General features: G+C 33.4%; 1 protein-coding gene across 4 annotated transcripts in view; it reads right to left on the bottom strand.

The window, feature by feature from the left end:
* The window catches only part of LOC126891928 (probable ATP-dependent RNA helicase DHX35), a 396,116-nt gene that overhangs the window by 128,156 nt on the left and 247,249 nt on the right, over positions 1 to 20,711 (bottom strand). For all 4 annotated transcript variants that reach the window (XM_050661273.1, XM_050661274.1, XM_050661275.1 and 1 more), the window contains one exon: positions 12,446 to 12,616. In XM_050661273.1, the coding sequence (XP_050517230.1) occupies positions 12,446 to 12,616 (171 nt within the window). The remainder of the gene's footprint in view (positions 1 to 12,445; positions 12,617 to 20,711) is intronic.

The raw sequence follows: 20,711 nt of genomic DNA, 5'->3' as shown, positions 1-20,711 counted from the left end.
CGTCCCTTGTGGCAGGGTTTCTCTTGAGGTCCCGCTTTTCCAGGATCAGTTTTTTATACTCCGAGAACTATAAGCTGTCGGCTCTGTGACCGGACTTTACACGTAAGGCAGAAAGTCGCCTCACTACTTTAATCTCGTGCCTAGTGCCCCCTTGCCTTATCGGTAGCAGGAGGCCGATTTGTCTTTTCCCTTGTAGTCGGTTTTATTATGCCCGAATTGCAGGTATCTGAGGCAACGCTGAGGCACATGCAGACTCTCTCGTATCTTGCACGACTTCCGGCCAATGGGTATATATTCTCTTTCCAACGCCTTCTTGGCTGCGATTCCGACTGTAACGGTTGTATTGCCTTCTCCATTTTCCCATAGAGACTAGTTAGGCTTCCTGCTGCCGGTATACCTCCGAACCATCTTCAGGATTTCTTCCTTTGTGACATCTCCGTCTATATAAAATATTTTCACCTGGTCCTGATAGCTCCGGACATCTTCTACTGTGTTTCCCTCCGTGCGGGCCACAATAGTCTTCTTCAGGTGCTCGGCTTGTTCTTTTTCTGCCACTTCGAGGTTGAGGTCCCCGCCCTAGTCTTCTTAGCGCTTTTGACGCTAATCCCCTCCTTCGTCGTGTCTGCGCTACCCTTGATTAGAAACTCGGCGTAGGATTTTCTACCTCCCTTCACAATCAACTTCTGCGTCCCCGCGTTCGTACTCCTCAGTGAGAGGTGGATGTCCATACCCATGAAGAGTACTTTCAGGATTTGCCTAATGTTCCTACTTCTATAGCCCCCCATTATTAACCGTTGCGATCATTTCTATCTCTCTTTTGTCTTATGTCGGAGTTCTCCTCCTTCTCTCTAGATCTTTTTTCCCCAAGTGAGGAGCTCCTTTGCAAGGTTGCCTCCCCTGGAAGATCCGTCTTGGTCAGGTCCCTACCCCTAACCGGATATTTTCTAACCCAAGACCCTCTTCTTCCGAAGATTATAGTTTCCTCCTTCTTATTTTCCTCTTTGCTAAGTACTTGCCTTTTTTCCCTTCACTACTGATGTTGATGTAGTTGATGATGTTCCATATCATCTCATTCATTCATAGTTTGTTCCAACTGCACCACCACTGAGACTCACTCCAATGTCTCCGGACTAAAAGGGATACTGGGAACCTGAAGCTATATTTTTGTGGCATCTTAATATAATTTACTATTCCCAATAAAAATAGTAAATTACTTCTTGGAGTTAAATTCAAATTAAACTTAAAAAAATTCACAAGTAATGTTGATTTACTTTGCATAAAAAGTTTGATGTAAAATCTTAGGAGGGGGTCCGCCTTTGTTTAGATATTACGTTGGCGCCTTTTTTAGAATTTGGGTTGGCGCCTTTTTCATGAGCCAGTCCGGCCCTGATTGGGGTACTTAACAAACTCTTAAAATTTGAGACCGTTCCATTAATTAGTTTAATAGTTATTCTATTTGTTTATTCCAGAGACCTTTATTTTGCAATAAGATAAGACAGAAAATAATGAAGATAGTGCAATTCTGAGTATGTCAAATGAAAGTAGAAGAGTGCTAGTATCAAACTGTATTAAAAAAAGATAAAAAAATAATTAACATAGTCAAAAATCCTAATGCCAAATTTTTTAAATTTTGTAGCTTATAAACATTTAGAATAACTTTAAAAATGTTGTCCGTAGAAACAATATTTTTATATATTCGAAAAGATAGTATTTTAACACGAATTTTCAAATAAAAAAATTTAGCCTGGGCTCATTTGGGAAAAAGTTAGCCATATGTTTCTTTTAATTCACAGCTAATTTGTTTATAATAATTAAGGAATCTCATTAATGCCATTTTAAAGAATGGGATTTGTATTTTTTCTTAAAAAATTTGCACAAACATTATACCTTCACAGCACCCTCTAAGATTTAAAAAAAAATGTAGTGCAAACGATTACTAGGGGGAATCTACAAATCCAGCGAGTTAAAATACCGAAAAAGCAATTTCAAACGAATATAATTTGCTGTATCTCCGGATCAACTCAATGGATTTTCATCATTCTTTTTTTAATTGGTATGTAATTTTTACTTACATTACAAATATGCAATTTGTTTATAAATTTATTAATTAATAAACAGTCTAATTTGTTTAAACAATTCTTGAAAAAATATTTTTTTACAAAAATTTATTTTTTTGGTAGGGGAGCAAAGTATGCTAAATGTGCAGGCACTCGAGCGCTTTGGGGACCTATTGGGTTGTGAAGGGTAGGTCCTAAAACCAAAAAAAGTTAAGTAAAGTTTTCCATTTTAGTGGGCGCTTGCCATTTTCTAATTTAATTTTCCATTTCCAACAATCGTTTTTTCCGATTATAACGCCATCTATCCATAATTCGAAAAAATGTTTCGAATAAAAGTTACTTATTTTTACGTAAGGAATCCTAATCTGCAATAAAAAATGAGGGCTCCTATTTAAGATTTTAAAGTAACCCCCCACCCCACCTCCGTGGGGGGTCGTGTTTGGTGCCATTCGATAGATTTTTCAAAAATATTGAATAAGTGTATTTTACAGTTTTTCGATCTGATGTTCATTTCGCGAAATATCGCGGGATTCGTATTTAAAATATTAAATTTACCCCCACCCCTCTCCGTGGGAAGTCATGTTTGATATCATTCGATAGATTTTTAAAAAATATTGAGCACATATTTTTTAGTTTTTCGATCTGTCATTCCTTTCGCGGAATATTCGCTTTTTCCTTGTGAAACTTTGGGACTCACCCATTTCCTTACGCCCGGCTCAAATCGTCAGATTTTAAAAATATACACTCTTTTGCATGCACTTAACTGACCTTATCTTAATCTGACAATTTCGAGTTTTTTAAAGGATAGATTTTTTTTTCGGGCCCCCTTAACGAACTCCCCTGTGTTAAGAGCCAATATATGGTAGAGGTACATCTGCAGGGTACCAGGTTTCTCCCCATATGATAATCTAACGCGCTCGAGTAACTGCAAAAATCCCCGCTTGGGCTCCCCTACCATTTTAATCATAGTATCATTAATGATCACAGAAAAAGTTAATGTACACTTTAATAAATAAATGATTTTTATTAGATAATTATTTATTGAAGATAATTTATTTATTAAAGTATACCTTAACTTTTTCTATGATTAATACGGACAGTAAGATTAAAATCATGGATTTTTGGGAAGAAATTATTTTTTCAAAAATTGTTTAAACAAATTAGACTGTTGTTCTGAAGCTATTTCCTTGTGGCATTTTTATAATTACGTATTTTTTATGGGAAATAAGCCACAATTTTACTAAAATGTAGAATGCAGTAGGATGTGGTTACCCATACTGAAAGAGGAAGTCAATAGAAAGAAAATACCACGATTAGTAAGTCAATAATATCGAGTTAGTACAAATTTTATATTTTAGTATTACTTATTGTATATCTATGTAATATTAATATTATTTATAATTTAAACATATTAAAGTCAGAATTTGGTATTAGTTTTTTGAAGGTAGATTAAATGTAAGACCAAATACTTACGATGTCGGGATAGTATCACGAAGTTTTTTCCTGGTTTTCCCTCGTGATTTACTATGGAATCTCTAACGCGAGAATTTTACTGTCATCGTTGCATTTGGTTGTCTTTTTAAAGACAGATCACATGCTGTGATTTTTTTGCGACGGATATTCTTGAGTTGGGATTGATTTTATGTAATCGAATGAACTATCTTTTAGTAAAGTCGTCCCAGGAACGCAACTCATAAATATTGGCGATATCATTTTAAAGTCTTCTACTTTAAAATGTATAATATACGTCTGAATTGCCAATATAAATGAGTCAGATTAAATAAATTATTAGAAGAATTTTTTTACTTAGCAACAACACGTTTGTTTTATTTTAATAGTATTTTGTATTTTGACAACGAAACCCGATTTGGGCTTCGAAACGTTAATAAATTCATTTTTTAGTAAAATTGTGGCTTATTTCCCATAAAAAATACGAAATTAGACTGTTTATTAATTAATAAATGTCTAGACAAATTGCATATTTGTAATGTACAGAAAAATTACATACATATTAAAAAAAGAACGATCAAAATATATTCAGTAGATCCAGAGATATAGAAAATGATAGTAGTTTTAAGTTGCTTTTTATAGTTTTTGAACTTGTGCATTTGTCGGCTCCCAGCTCCCCCTTCACTTACCACGACTAGTCACCAGTTAAACTACATTTTTAAAAATTCGTGTAAAATACCAGCTTTTCTAATATGTAAAATGACTTTTTCTACAGACAATATTTTTTAACGTTATTTTAAATGTTTTTAAACTACAAAATTTCACAAAATTGGCATTAGGATTTTTGACTATATTAGATAATCTTTTTATTGTTTTTTAGTACATTTTGATAGTATCAGTTTTCTGCTTTCATTTGGCATACTCAGAATTGCCCTATCTTCATTATTTTCTGTCTTGTTTTATTGCAAAATAAAGGTTTCTGGGATAAACAATTAGAATAACTCTTAAACTAATTAATGGATCGGTCTCAAATTTTGAGGGTTTGTTAAGTACCCAAATACCCAACTTTGGGTGAAACACCAAATTTCTAAGATAGTTTTTGTAAAAGTTATTAACAACTAACGATTTTCACTTATTTTGCAGTTTGCATAGCAAAAATTACCTTTTTAACTTTCAAAAATCGGCATTTTGAAGGTTTTTTAATGGTCTAAAAAATCAAATTTTGTAATTTTATGTAAACTATTTAGCTTTTGAATGGGGTGCAAAAAATCGAAAAAATCGCGATTTTTGCACTAAATTGTTAATAATTAAAAAACGTACGCGAACTCTAGGAAGGAAACAGGTAGGTGGTCTTCCTATAGGTCTACTATATCTAAAAAAGTAGTCAGCTACCTGGATCTTTGAGTGTCCCGAACATGGTCTATTTCTAGCTTATTACCCTGGTCTAATAGTTATATTCTAGAATCTTTATATAATTAATTTTTTAATTAGAAAGTAAACAAAGATAAAATAGTACTGTTTTTTATTTGGACCTAATCAGTTTGCTCTCACCTTTAAGAAAACAAAATTCAATAATATTATGATCGTTTGATAATAAATATAAATATATTTATTTCATGTTCCGGCGTGGATTTAAAATTTGAGGATGCATGATAACCAACTTATCATGTTTTTATAAAAAACTAGCTGACCCGGTGAACTTCGTTGCACCTTAGATAATGTGTCATAATTAGATAATGTGTCATAATTTTAATTCTAGATCAATTGGTCGAACGCAATTGCTAGAGATCAATAACTCAAAATCAACTGCTCGAAAATGAATTGGTCGATATAAAAATTGATCGAAATAAAAATTGCTCGAATAAAAAAGAAAATTATATGTCCAAATATTTATTCACAATAATGCAAAATTTGTAGGTATATAAGAGAGGTACATTTAATAGGACAAATTATTTAATATTCTACGTATATAATCACAGATATTAATTTGTGGTTCATAATATGTAATTGTTTATTAAACGCAATAACCTATCAACACTATCTCTATATCTTCTATGATCATTTTGAGGTTGTTTGCCACTTATGGATACTCGTTCTCAGAGGCATCTTTCAGTGCATCACAGGTTTTCGATTTCTTTCTAACGCATTAAGTTGGAAGTGACAGAAAAAATGGTACGTCCGTGATCACAGTTTGTTATAACATTTATTCTAGTTGTTGATAGATGGCGCTATAATCGAACAAAAAATGATTTAGGAATTATATATACGACTATAATCTGTACAATTTATAAGACTATACAAATCAAAGAAAATAACATTTTATAAATGCAATAAACACAATTGATTTGTTTTTATACCAAATTGCAAATTAAAGGGTTAAACTGCAATACCCTTTTCATATTTGGCTGATTACGATTCTGACAACTGTCACAATTAACTTAAATGTCAGATTATAATAAATGTTATAAATGTGTATTACCACGGACTTACCTTTTTTGCGGTTACTTGTGACATACTGAAAAATGCCTCTGAGAAGGACCACACTGTTCAATTTTTAGTTCATTTAAACTTTGTTCTTGTTCTAGAGGGGAAATAAATTTCTGCCGTTATTTTTCTTATATTTCCAAAGCTCAAACATATTTAAGATTTATAATAAAGATGTTTTCAGCATAAATTAATATACGATTATATATGTGGAATATCATATAATTTGTTCTATTATACTATCTTTCTTATGTCTATATTTTGTACTATTGTGAATAAATATTTTAGATATACAATTTTCTTTTTCATTCGAGCAATTAACTTTGAGTAAATGTGACCTTTCGGCAGTTGCTTTTCTCTGTAATAATTGTATAAACTCTAAAAAACGTAGGTGTTCTACAAAATATTTTATAGAAAAATTTTTTGATCAACAATAGAGTTTGATTTTATGCTTCTGTATTTTGGTAAAATTTTAAAAGCATTAAAAAGAGTAAACTGACGGACGGACCTATTGAGACAGAGAGCGAAGTGTTCTTGCGCTAGTTTTTTGGGGAAAAATTATTATTATAGTAGAGATACACGCCTTCGCCAAAATTTTGATTATTATACCAGAGATGCGCCTCTATAAAAGCATCTGCCAAAATTTTGATTATTATACCAGAGACATGGTCCTTCGGCAAAATTTTGAAATATTTTTAATACATTAAAAATAGTAATCGATAAATTAAAAACTTCATAATTTCACGGATGTTCGTACAATTTTCGCCCGTTCTTCTCGTGTGCTTAATGTCGTCTCTCGTGCTCTCGTGTTGTCCTACGGGCTCGTTTTGTTATCTCGGAAACTAATTGAGCTAGAGAGATGATTTATATACCGTTGGATAGCGAACTCATCAGGGAGTATAACTGCCAAATTTCATAAAAATCGGTCTAGTAGTTTCGGAGGAGTATGGCAACAAATACTGAGAAAGAGAATTTTTTATATATATATAGATGTTAAATATTTAAATGGCTATTAAAAAAATAACGGTTAAAGATAAAAAAGTGAAAATTTAGGATTGTGTGTATATTTTGGTTCTACATCGTATAAAATTAAGAAAAAAAAATTTGGCCAAAAAAATTTAAAATAATTTTGGGGGGCAAGCCCCCTTTTCACTTAGGTAGAACGTTCCACTTCAGAAACCATCCCGGGTTCATGCACAACAACTTTGATTAAGGTCATCATACGATCAAATGCACAGTTTGCGAGTCTATACGGAACATACATACATACAAACATTCATTTTTATTTATATAGAAGAGGTAATATTTAGATGGCCATTAAAAATTAACGGTTGGAGATAAAAAAGTGAAAATTTAGGATTGTATGTATATTTTGGTTCTACATCGTATAAAATTAAGAAAAAAAAAATTGGCCAAAAAAATTTAAAATAATTTTGGGGGGGCAAGCCCCCTTTTCACTTAGGTAGACCGTTCCACTTCAGAAACCATCCCGGGTTCATGCACAACAACTTTGATTAAGGTCATCATACGATCAAATGTATAGTTTGCGAGTCTATACGGAACATACATACATACAAACATTCATTTTTATTTATATAGAAGAGGTAATATTTAGATGGCTATTAAAAATTAACGGTTGGAGATAAAAAAGTGAAAATTTAGGATTGTATGTATATTTTGGTTCTACATCGTATAAAATTAAGAAAAAAAAATTGGCCAAAAAAATTTAAAATAATTTTGGGGGGGCAAGCCCCCTTTTCACTTAGGTAGACCGTTCCACTTCAGAAACCATCCCGGGTTCATGCACAACAACTTTGATTAAGGTCATCATACGATCAAATGCATAGTTTGCGAGTCTATACGGAACATACATACATACAAACATTCATTTTTATTTATATAGAAGAGGTAATATTTAGATGGCTATTAAAAATTAACGGTTGGAGATAAAAAAGTGAAAATTTAGGATTGTGTGTATATTTTGGTTCTACATCGTATAAAATTAAGAAAAAAAATTTGGCCAAAAAAATTTAAAATAATTTTGGGGGGGGCAAGCCCCCTTTTCACTTAGGTAGAACGTTCCACTTCAGAAACCATCCCGGGTTCATGCACAACAACTTTGATTAAGGTCATCATACGATCAAATGCATAGTTTGCGAGTCTATACGGAACATACATACATACAAACATTCATTTTTATTTATATAGATGAAATTCGACCGTTGAATTGACATTGCTAAGATTTTCACAATTATTTCTAAGAAATCGGAGAAAATCCAATAATTTATGAATATAGATACAGTAGGTGTTATAAATATTGATAACCAAATGATCTTGAAACAACGTGTATTGACTACCTATATTATTTTTTATTTCTAAAAAATAGATAAGAAAATAATAACATACTAAATTTTCTGATCTTTATTGAGGATTAATAAAATATTTTATCTGAAGTTATTAATAATAAAATAATATTTTTTTATGTCACGCACGTGTAAGTAGGCTCACTGAAAAGATGGTGAAAAAACACAATATTCAAAAAAAGAACCTTCTATGATAAATAGAACAGTAAGAACATAACAGAACAATAGAAATATAAAGAGAAGAAGTAAAAAGGTATAACCCTTTAAAGTGAAGGTACTCGTAAAATATCGCCTGTCTGAGCTCAATTTTTTTTTAAATAGAACTTGAAATTGAAACACGCTGAAAAAAATTTCAATATCTCGGTTTCTATGATACGCAGAAGCTTAATTTTTTTTTATATTGCGGTAGCTTTAGAATATAATAAGAATTGGGCTACTTTAACCTCCCGGAAAAATAAATAAATATTTTTCCATAAAAAACATTTGAATTTTACTATTATTTCGTAAGAAATATTTTAATTTAATCGATTAATGCATATTATTTATGCAAATATTTAATATCATTATTAATTTTTCTTATAAACTACAAAAATATTCGTTTCAAAATATATATTAAAACCATTTATTCAGAGAGTTTAAAAGCTTCTTAAAAAATAAACTCTTTTATATTTTAATATTCTTCTTCTTAAGGTGCCTATCCGTTCCGGATGTTGGCGATCAGCATGGCTATCCTAACTTTGTTTGCTGCTATTCTGAATAGTCCGGTTGTCGATATATTAAACCACTTTCTCAGGTTTTGAAGCCAAGATATTCTTCTTCTCCCAGGTCCTCTCTTTCCAAATACCTTGCCTTGAAGAATGAGTTGCAACAAGCCATATCTCTGTTCATTCCTCATAATATGGCCAAGATATTCTAGTTTGCGCTTTTTGATTGTGTTAATAATCTCGCATTCCTTGCCTATTCTACGTAGAACCTCAACATTAGTCACACGATCCACCCACGAAATTCTCAAAATGCGCCTGTAACACCACATCTCGAATGCCTCGAGTTTTCTCAAAGAAGCCTCGGAAAGTGTCCAGGGCTCTACTCCGTATAATAACGTAGAAAATACATAGCATCTGATGATAGAGATTTTGGTAGCAAGAGGTAAATCGTGGCTTCTGAAAAGAGATTTCATCATTATGAACGCTGATCTCGCTTTTCCTATGCGTTGTTTTATTTCACTTGAGTGGTCCCACTGGCTGTTTATGTTGGTACCAAGGTATGTGTAGCTGTCGACTCTGTCAATTAGTTGTTGGTTAACCAAAAGCTGTGTATTTAATATTTCGCGCTTACTGACTACCATGTACTTTGTTTTTTTCGTATTGAGATCAAATCCGTATTCTCTACTTATATCTGATATGCGCGACATTATTCTTTGCAAACCATCTAGACTGTCTGCAAAAACTACAGCGTCGTCGGCATATCTAATGTTGTTCAGACGCACTCCATTGACTAATACGCCTTCCTGTAGTCCTCCCAGCGCTTGCTCGAAGATACATTCAGAATATATATTAAACAGCACCCGGGACAGGATGCATCCTTGCCTCACTCCTCTATCTATGGAGACTGCCTACTCTGTCAACTGGTCATCCACTTTAATATTGGCAGTTTGGATGTAATACAAATTATATATGATTCTCAAGTCTCTATCATCTACTCCCGCTTCTTTCAAGATGTTTATGAATTTATCATGTTTTACTCTATCAAACGCCTTTTTGTATCGATAAAACAAATATACACGTCACAGTCAACATCTCTGCATCTTTGCATAAGCACTTGGACAGCGAATAGAGCCTCTCGGGTGCCTAAGGCATCGCGGAATCCAAACTGCGTCCATGATACCTGTTCTTCGCATTTTTTATATATTCTGCCGTGTATCACTTTCAGAAACGTTTTGAGTAAGTGGCTCATTAGGCTAACTGTTCTGTAGTCTTCACATGTTTTGGCATTTACTTTTTTGGGTAAAGTTACAAAGGTCGACTTTAACCAGCTTTGGGGTATTTTTCCAGTTACGTATATTTTGTTGAATACAGTTGTTATCCATTTTATTCCTTGTTCATCCATAAGTTTTAGGAATTCTACATAAAACTGGTCAGGCCCTACAGCTTTACCATCTTTAGTTGTTTTAATAGCTGACGTGACTTCTTCAATGGTAATCGGGGGTCCTGTTTGGCATTCAGTGTCTTCAATGGTATTCTGCCTTTCATCTGCAAAAGTTACTTCCACATATTTCTTCCACGTGTCTAGTTTTTCTTCCACACTTAACAGTGGTTTGCCTTGGTTATCTGCCAAACACCCAACTCTTCTAGGTTTGTATAAGCCTGCAGCTTCTTTAACTTTTTTGTGCATATTGAATGAATCGTGTTTATGTTGCAATTGCTGGATTTCCGCACACTGTTCTCTTAGTCGTGTATCCTTAGCTATTCTAATTGCTTTTTTGATCTCTTTATCTATTCTTTTGTATAATGACATGTCCTGATCTTTGGACTTTCTCCTCTCTTCCATCATATCTAAAATCTCGTTTGTCATCCACGATTTCTTCTTTATTTTTGGTGGTTTGAGGAATTTCTCACGTATGCCTTGTGAAACTGTATGCAACTTTTCTATCTCCTGGTCCATTACATCCGATTGAATAACGGTATTCAAGTTGTTCTGTATATACCGTTTTACACTCTGTCCTGTGTTTTGGTCTTTTAATAGCCTGATGTCGAATTTTGGATTGACACTACGTCTAACCTTCTTTAGCCTGAGCTTAATTTTGCCAATCAGTGGGTTATGGTCTGACTTTATATCAGCTCCTGGGTATGTCTTGACTGATGTTACGCTGTTACGAAATCTTTTATTAATCATGATGTAATCTATTTGATTTCTCACTATGCGGCCTGGAGTGTCTTGAGGTGATTTACATGTATATAATCTTCTGTAAGAGAGTTTGAAGTAAGTGTTAGTAATCACAAACTCTTCTTCTGCCACAAATTCACCCAGTCGGTCTCCTCGCTCATTTCTTTCTCCAAGTCCAAATTGCCCTATGAATTCTCCCGATTGTCCCCTAGCAATCTTGGCATTTAGATCACCCATAATCAAAATTAAATCCTTTTTGGGGAGGCATTTTAAGGTGTTGGATAGTTCATTATAAAATGCTTCAATTATCTCGTCCGGTTTGTCAGCTGTAGGGGCATATACCTTGATAATGTTAGTTGTCTTTAATATAAATAAACATATTTGTAGTATTAATTTTTTTTATTTAGACAACCTTGACAAACCCTGACCAACGGCCATTAGCATGGTACAGTTGATTTTGCAACCAGATACCTAGTGTAATGTGTAGTGTGTGTGCTGAGTAAATGTCTTGTTTCTTCGCAAAGTCGACTTCATTGTCTTTACAAAGAGACGCTAATTGTATAAGAACTTACGAATACGAGCAGGTAACAAAACATACTGAAGATAGCATAGGCTAATGAAGGACAAGAACTTATTCAGAAATAAAAAACTGATATACAACTCTGATATACACAGTTGCAATCAGACCAGTAGTAGACCTCATAGAAAAAGATGAAGAAAAATTGAGAATATTCGAAAGGAAAATCCTCAGACGGATTATGGGACCGATAGCAATGGACAACGGAGAAATGAGAAGAAGAATGAACCATGAATTAAGAGACATAATGAAGGGAGAAGATATAGTTAGATTTATTAAAGGGCAGAGACTGAGATGACTGGGATACATAGGGAGAAGGAAAAACGATCTACTGATTAAGAAGATCGCCAGATGGAAACCAGAAACTGAAAGACCAAGGAGAAGACCTAGAGAGGGGTTGAGAGGACCAGGTCATGAGAGATATGAGTGGAAGAAAAGTGTAACGAAAGCCAATTCATACAACAAACTTTGATAACGAACAAGTGGAATGCGGAGTGATTCACCAAAATAAGCGAATCAGAGAGCTCTAAGTAAGAGCGGCAAACATTTCATCCTGAATGAAAAGCCTTGATAATGATGATCCTATAAAAGAAGTGGTAACATAGATTATTGTTTATAATAATAAGACCTACCTTAATTTTTGGTTTGTTGTAGCAAGCATCGAATCGAACTGCATATCCAACAGTATCTTGCTGCACGAGAGTGCCCGTCTCATCCGCTACCCTATTAGCCAAAGAAATAGCCGCCACTCTTCTCGGTTCGCACACTCCTATTTGTCCCGGCCATTCCGCCTCTATCATGTACTGCAAAAAAGAAAAATTGTAAATAGAAGGAAAGGAATACACTCAAAAAAATGTAGTTCGTAATATTGATTATCTAACAGTGATTATTGAATAGTATTTCGTTGTAACAACAATTTAATATTTTGTTTCAACGAACTTTTAGACATTGATGAATGTATTTGGTTATTGTCACAATGATTGAATAATAATTGTGAAAATAACTAGAGTACATTAATCAATAGGCCGGGCCGAAAAAACTTTTTTTAAATTTTTCTACACGGCTAGTTGCCAAAAGTTGGGAATAGTATTTATATAATCCTATACCAAATTTGGGCCGGTTTAAAAAATATTTAACCGGGCCCCCTGACCCTTAAACATTTTTTTGGGTCGAAATTTTATTTTTTATTAATTTTATTTTATTTTTTAATTCTTGTAAAAGGCTAGTTGCTAAAAGTTGGAACTAGTATTTATATAATCCTATACCAAATTTGGGACGATTTAGAAAGTAATTAACCGGGCCCCCGGCCTTCAAAAAATTTTTATTTTGTTAAAAAAATGTTTGGGGCTACATATTAAAAAAGCTTATGTTGTCATATTCTATTATTAAGCAAAATAAAGATAATACAGTAGACAGGAAAAAATACTTAAGCTTTTAATTGACGTTTAAGAAGATCTAAACTAAATCTTCAACTATAATACAGTGCTGGTCATCAACAAAAATAAAATTCTGAGAGGGGTTAAGGAAAACAGACGGCAAATCCAGCATAGGAATAAAAATTTAAACAAGTCGATATTGAAGGGCTACACTTTGATGAAAGGAAAGATCAAACCATGGTCTTCGGAAAGGCGAGACGAATTATAAAAACTGAAGACCATATAGCTTTAATTGAAGGACCCGTAGTTTATATTTTGGGTACTTGGCTCTTAGCCAGTCTCGTGTAATAAATATTGTCGAAGGAATATTAGCCTACTTACAAAGCCATAATATAGATCTAAGCAAATTAGGTGTTATGGGATGTGATTGTTCAAATGTAAATACGGACTGGAAGGTATCATACGAATTATAGAAATGTGAGTAAATAAACCATTACAGTGGAGTGTATTCCCGTTGGACGTTAATGAACTTCCCTTGCGATATTTGCTGCAAAAACTAGATGACCACACAAAAGGTCTCTATTCATATTCTGAGCCGATTGGATCCCTTCTTCCCAATTACGAAAAAATGCCTGTTATTAAATTTAACACCACAGAAGCTATCCTGCCTCTTGTAAATGAAAATGATCTAAGTTCAGATCAATAGTATTTGTCCAAACTATCCTAAGCAATAATTGAAGATGGAATATGTTCTCAAAGTTCAGAGAAAATTCCAGGGAAGATGGCACAAACACGTAGGTTTACGACAGCTAACCGCATTATTAGAGTTTATGTAGCTACAACTGATCCTTCTGAAAGTTTAAAGATTTTAGCTGAGTTTGTAATACCAGTATATTCACGTATGAGGTTTGTGATAAAAACACAGCCAAGATTGGAATATGGTGCCAGGCATCTATGGAAATTAATGCAGCCCTCGAGAGATTCTCCGAATAATGTCTCATCAATTTATCAATAAAGTTATTTAAGACAATGCTTAATTTGCACACCCGGAAATCATTCAAATTTGTATGTTAACAGATTAACGCCAAGGTATTAGAGAGGATGCTCTCAGAAGGATTTTAAAATGTAGGAAGGCCGGTATAAAAATTGTGTTTTCATAGTATCCCAAATACCTAAATCAATTTCGATGCAGAAGATTACATAGATCTCATAGACTAGATGAATGGTACTCTAACAGATCATCTTCTAATACACCATTTGGCCGACGAAGAATAATTATTGTGGATTGTGGGACATGGTGAAACAAGTTCCAAAGTTTGACAATTTTCCTGGCCATACTCAAGCGGTGGAGAGGTGTGTGAAGATAATTACTGATGCATCAATAAAAGTGTGTGGTGAAGAATCTAGAGATGGTTATATCCGAGCTAAACTTGATGCCAGAAAGAATTAGCCGATATTTGAAAGTAAATGTCGACGCTATGGTTCAAGGAATGAGTAAGTAAAAATGTTGGCGGGTGGAACTCACCGTGCAGCAACCTCATCGTGGTGAGTTCTGGATTAAATGAATATACGAAATAATTTTAAATATGTGCATAATAGTTCAATATAAATAACCTTTCGTGCCGAATATTGATTAAAGCAAAGAGCTGCACAGTTCACAGCGCAAAAATAGTAAATAAAATGCATTGGTTACCCCTCTTTTATATTTTTAGTCCTGGGGGCCGGTTAAATCTTTTTAGATCATGATGAAAATTTTTTAACAAGATAGTAGCATTGATATTAATATCTTAGACACTAGCCCGCCCCAAAAATAAAGCAAAAAAAAATAATTTTTTTTAGGCCCCCGGGGGCCCGGTCAAAAATAATTTAATTCGGCCTATGTTTGGTACACAGTATTAGGACTACCATACACAACTTTTTTTACTAGCCCGTTTAAAATTTCCCAAAAAAAATTTTTTTTGCCCTTTTTCGGCCCGGCCTATTAATCAATAACACTCAATTTATTCAGCCAATAAGTTAGTTTCGTATATTTAATAAATATTGTTAATTCTGGCAGCAAACCACTTTCTTGATTTCGTAGATGGTAAGCAATTATCTTGGTTTATCGTGACAACGTACAGATTTCATTAAAACAATGTACCGGGTGTCCCAATAAGAATGGCTCTCGGCCATATCTCAGGAACCGTTTATAGTAGAGCTTTGAAATAAAAAATTTTATAACAAAAGTTGCCTCAGGAAAAGCCTGGAAATTATTTTCATAATTGTGGGACCACCGCTAGAGGGCGTAATTGAATATCAAAAATTAAAAAATCTAAATTTTACAAAATTTTCTTAATGAAGGGGCATTGGAAATCCGATCTTCGTATTCTTCATAAAATTCTACGCATATTTGATTTCACAAGTTTAGGTCTACCTTTGGAAACAAGAGGTGGGGGTGAGTGGGAACCTTGTTACGAAAAACTGGCTGTGAGTCCGGTTCTGCTTAAACAAATTTTGCAAATTTGGTCTTGTTGAAGACAGATATTTTTCGTCAATGTAAAAGTTATGATTTCGAACCAACTTACTGAGTAATATGCCAGCTAGAAGGCGTTATTTAATTTTTTTCAGAAATCTAGTTTTCTTTGGAAAATATTAAATACAAACATGCATTTTTAATACCATATTACAAAATTAGACAAAATTAGCAACAGAATAGCGAAAACCGCATGTTAATACCTTTTTTCTATCTCGAGATATCTTACAAAACGTGTAAATTTAAAAACATAACTATTACTGTCACCGGTAAACGAAGTTTAGGAAAAGTAGTGTGCTATGGAAACAACAAAGAAACATTTTCTAGCTGTCAACGTATATTAGGTCTTTTCAACGCTTCTCATTTGTTTCGAGCCTCGTTCATATCTCGTATATTAATATTATACACGGATTATACGGCATATGACAGAGGCTCGAAACAAATGAGAAGCGTTGAAAAGCCCTATTACAAAGAAATAAAAACAACTATTTAGTGATGACATAAATGTTCAAATTTTTGGCCATCATTTTCGTTGCAAACATTTACTCTTTCAAGAGTAGATTGAACAGCAGTCTCAATTTCTGCTCTCGATATGCTTTGAATGGCGTTTAGTATTCTCTGTTTAATGTATTCTAGAGTAGTGTATGATGGGCAACAATTTGAATATTTAGGTCGTCACTAAGTAGTTCTTTTTGTTCTTTGTTATATTTAATTTTAAAAGTATTGTTTCTCTTTATATTGTTGTTTTAATTAATTATATTTTTATACGTTGACATCTGGAAAATGTTTTTTTGTTTTTTTCCACAGCACACTACTTTTCATTAACTTAGTTTACCGGTGATAGTAACAGTTATGTATAAAATTTACACGTTTCTCGAGATATCTTGAGATATAAAAAAGGTATCGACATGCGGTTTTCGCTATTCTATTGCTAATTTAATCTAATTTTATAAAGTATGATTAAAAATGCATACTTGTAATTAATATTTTCCAAAGAAAACTAGATTTCTGAAAAAAATTAAATAACGCCTCCCAGCTGGCTTATTACTTATTAGGATGGTTCAAAATTATCACGCTTACATTGAAGAAAAATATCTGTCTTTAACAAGACCCAGTTTTCAAAATTTGATTTAGCAGAACCGGACTTACAGCCATTTTTTCATAACAAGGTTCCCACTCACCCCCACCTCTTATTTGCAAAAGTAGAGTTAAACTTGTTAAATCAAATATGCGCAGAATTTTATGAAGATTACAATAATCGGATTTCCAGTGCCCCTTCATTAGGAAAATTTTGTAACATTTAGATTTTTAAATTTTTGATATTCAATTACGCCCTCTAGCGGTGAACCCACAATTATGAAAATAATTTCCAGGCTTTTCCTGAGGCAACTTTTGTTATAAAATTTTTTATTTCAAAGCTCTACTATAAACGGTTCCTGAGATATGGCCGAGAGCCATTCTTATTGGGACACCCGGTACAAATGTTGTTAATATAGAGTAATATTTGATTATTCCATAGATGTAAACTAATTGTTGTGACAACGAATGAATTAATCAATCTACTACTGCGTTTAATAACCACAATCAATGCGATCATGTTAACAATAAACGCAGTTGTTGAAACAATAAATGTTTTGCTTGACCATTTGAAATGTAACGGGTTTTCCTTATCGTGATACCCCGAGCTTCTATATGTTACCATTGTTTAAAAAAGAATTATTGAAATATTGAATGGGTTGCATATGTGAGTCCATATTAAATGAAGTAAAGAAACACAGACTTACTCATCATCAACCTCTCTCAATCCACTGCTGGACATAGGCCTCCCCTGTTTGTCTCCAAAGTGTTCTATCTTGTGCTTTCTGTATCCAGTATTTTGTTGTCATTCGTAAGTCGTCTTGCCATCGTATTGATGGTCTTCCTCTGCTACGTTTATCGGCCCTTGGTCTCCATTCAACTAGTTTGCGAGTCCATCTTCCGTCCTTCATTCTGGCAACGTGTCCAGCCCATTTCCATTTTAAATTACAGCTTCTTTCAATGACGTCTATGACTTTGGTCTTAGCTCGTAGATCTTCGTTTCTAATCCTGTCTCGCAAAGTGGCCCCTATCATTGATCGCTCCATTCTTCTCTGCGCTACTCTTAGTTTTTGTGCGTTTTTCTTTGTGAGCGATAATGTTTCTGCACCATAGGTCATCACCGGTAGCACGCATTGGTCGAAAACTTTTTTCTTCATGTTAGTTGGAATGTCACTCTTAAAAAGAGCTCCGTATGCTGCCCATCCTTGTATTATTCTTCTATACAGACTTACTCACAATCATTTAAAAGTATTATTAAATGATTTTTTTTAAGTTTTTGTCAAAGTATTATTAAATGATTGTGAGTAAGTCTGTGTTTCTTTACTTCATTTAAAAAAGAATTCTTTGTTAAGCAATGCTGTTACCTCTACCGAAGTGCCGAATAATTTCATTTCGTTTCCAAGTGTAGTCCGTACTGGAAGGAAGTTTTCGTGTGTCTATTATCGTATTCATTTTTTTCGAATCCTGAGAAAACTAATTTGTATTTTTGAAAAATGTAAACGCAGAATAAAATATTACAGCAATTCGAGGGTCTGAAGTCCCTGAGAACTTCTATAATGATTATTTTAATGAGTCACAGGGGTGAAAAAGGGAAAATTTAGTATGATTTTTAATTTCAAATATACCATTTAAAAGAAACTTTTTGTTTATTTTAAGGGACTTTCAGCCCTCGGTAACAATGTAATCTTTTATTCTGCGTTTAAATTTTTTAAATGTACTTATTAGTTTTCTCAGGATTCCAAAAAAAATAAATGCATTTAAAAAGAATTCGATCGAAACGTTGCACCTGCGTTTTCAAAAAGGATTAAAGTGTTATACATTTTGGGAATCACTATTTTAAACGCTTTTAAATGAGCTGTCACATGATGTATTTTCTCATTTAAAAAATCAAAGTTGTGCCTGTCACCTGAAGAGGGATAGCGTAAAGTTCGAAAAATTAATGTTATAATATACTTTGATTATTTTAAAAATCGACCTGTCCGAGCGTTTTGCTTATGTGCTAAAAATAAATAAGTTAATAAGGGGGGTAACAATTAGTAGTGTACTGAATCTGCCTCGCAATAATATACTTTTGTATGCTTTTCTATTTTATTTAGTTAACTAATGTGTTGTTAAAGTATTTTTGGTGTTGTAATAAAAATAAACGCTTTAATAATGATTATGGTATAAAAAGATAAAGCCACTACAGTAAGGGTTAAGGCAATAATTACAGTTGTAAAGTTACCAAGACACCAATCTTGTAAGAAATTTGTGGAAAACCTATTATTGTAGTATATTAAAATGTCGGAAAAAACAAACAATTGCTGCGTTAGTCCTGTCGCCAGGGGGGGTACAACGGCCTCCTGTATTCAGATGGACTTACCCAAGTTTTTGTTATGTATTTTGGCCCGTAGAACACGAATTTTTTGGGTAACAGTTGATCCGGATGTCGATAAGATTGTTATAAACAAAGAAGTTGAGGAATTACATAACAGCGATTTCTCGCAAAACAAAACCTGTTTTTGTATTTTTTGGGCCATTCTATCCAAAAAATGTTCCTACAAGTTTTTTCGTAGGATGCATAGTTTTCGAGATAAACGCGGTTGAACTTTCAAAAAATCGAAAAATTGCAATTTTTGAACCCGAATAACTTTTGATTAAAAAATAAAATAGCAATTCTGCTTACCGCATTTGAAAGTTCAAGTCAAATTCTATCGGTTTCGAATATGTACATTGCTAAAAATTTATGTGTTTATTGCTAAAAAAAGCTATAAACACATAGTGTTTCCCGTGCCTAATACATGCGTTTACATGCATGCTACGTAGAAATAGCCTCGCTTGCACTTGTACCTACTCTATCTACTCGTTCGATTTTAAATGAGAAATCATTGAAAACATCACTCCAGCACTAGGTGTTTATACTTTTGTTTAACAATAAAATAATAAATTTTTAGCAATGCACATAACTAAAACCGATATACTTTGACTTGAACTTTCAAATGCGGTAAGCAGAATTTCTATTTTATTTTTTAATCAAAAGTTATTCGGGTACAAAGATTGCAATTTTTCGATTTTTTGAAAGTTCCACCGCGTTTATCTCGAAAACTATGCATCCTACGAAAAAATTTGTAGGAACACTTTTTGGTTAGAATGGCCCAAAAAATACAAAAACATATTTTGTTTTGCGAGAAATCGCTGTTATGTATTTCCTCAACTTCTTTGTTTATAACAAACTTATCGACATTCGGATCAACTGTTACCCAAAAAATTCGTGTTCTACGGGTCAAAATACATAAAAAAAGCTTGGGTAAGTCCATCTGAATACAGGAGGCCGTTGTACCCCCCCTGGCGACAGGACTACGTATATTTAGAAACAAGCATACATATCTAGTTTAATGTTTAATGCAAAATTAACTGTACAAAAGTAATTTTAATTGAGGGGTTTTTATCCAAATTCCTAATGATATCTGCCATTAAAAGTTTCATGGTCGAAATTATAAACAATTCAACAAGTACAAAATAATTGTTTTTCGTCCATTTTATGTATAAACTCGCATTTACAGTCTTATGCAATAAATTAACTAAATCATTACATAATATCTCATTACGTAGCAGTTTTAGCGAATTGTTCACAGATCAAGTAGATGTATATTTGTAGAGCAGGGCATTTAGTACAAAATAAATCGATTTTTAAATACAGCACCTGCAACTTGCAACTCTTTGTTCAGGATGATATCAGGAAAAAAGTCTACTATAGAAAAATGGGTGGAAATGTATAGTTGCATTTTAAAGTGCATAAACATGTCAAAATAAGTGTATTAGGGGCCAGATTCTGTTACTCTGGGGTTTTTGGAGTCACTGAAGACGAATACACCATCAAAACCTACCACCGGAGCACCTGGTACCCAGGTTCACTGCTAAGGCACGTCATCTGAAGTTTCAATAGTTTTCGGC

Source organism: Diabrotica virgifera, chromosome 9 (assembly GCF_917563875.1).
Source record: "Diabrotica virgifera virgifera chromosome 9, PGI_DIABVI_V3a".
In the NCBI taxonomy this organism is placed as follows: domain Eukaryota; kingdom Metazoa; phylum Arthropoda; class Insecta; order Coleoptera; family Chrysomelidae; genus Diabrotica; species Diabrotica virgifera.
The sequence above is the reverse complement of the archived record's forward strand: the minus strand, read 5'-3'. Positions and strand labels throughout refer to the sequence as shown.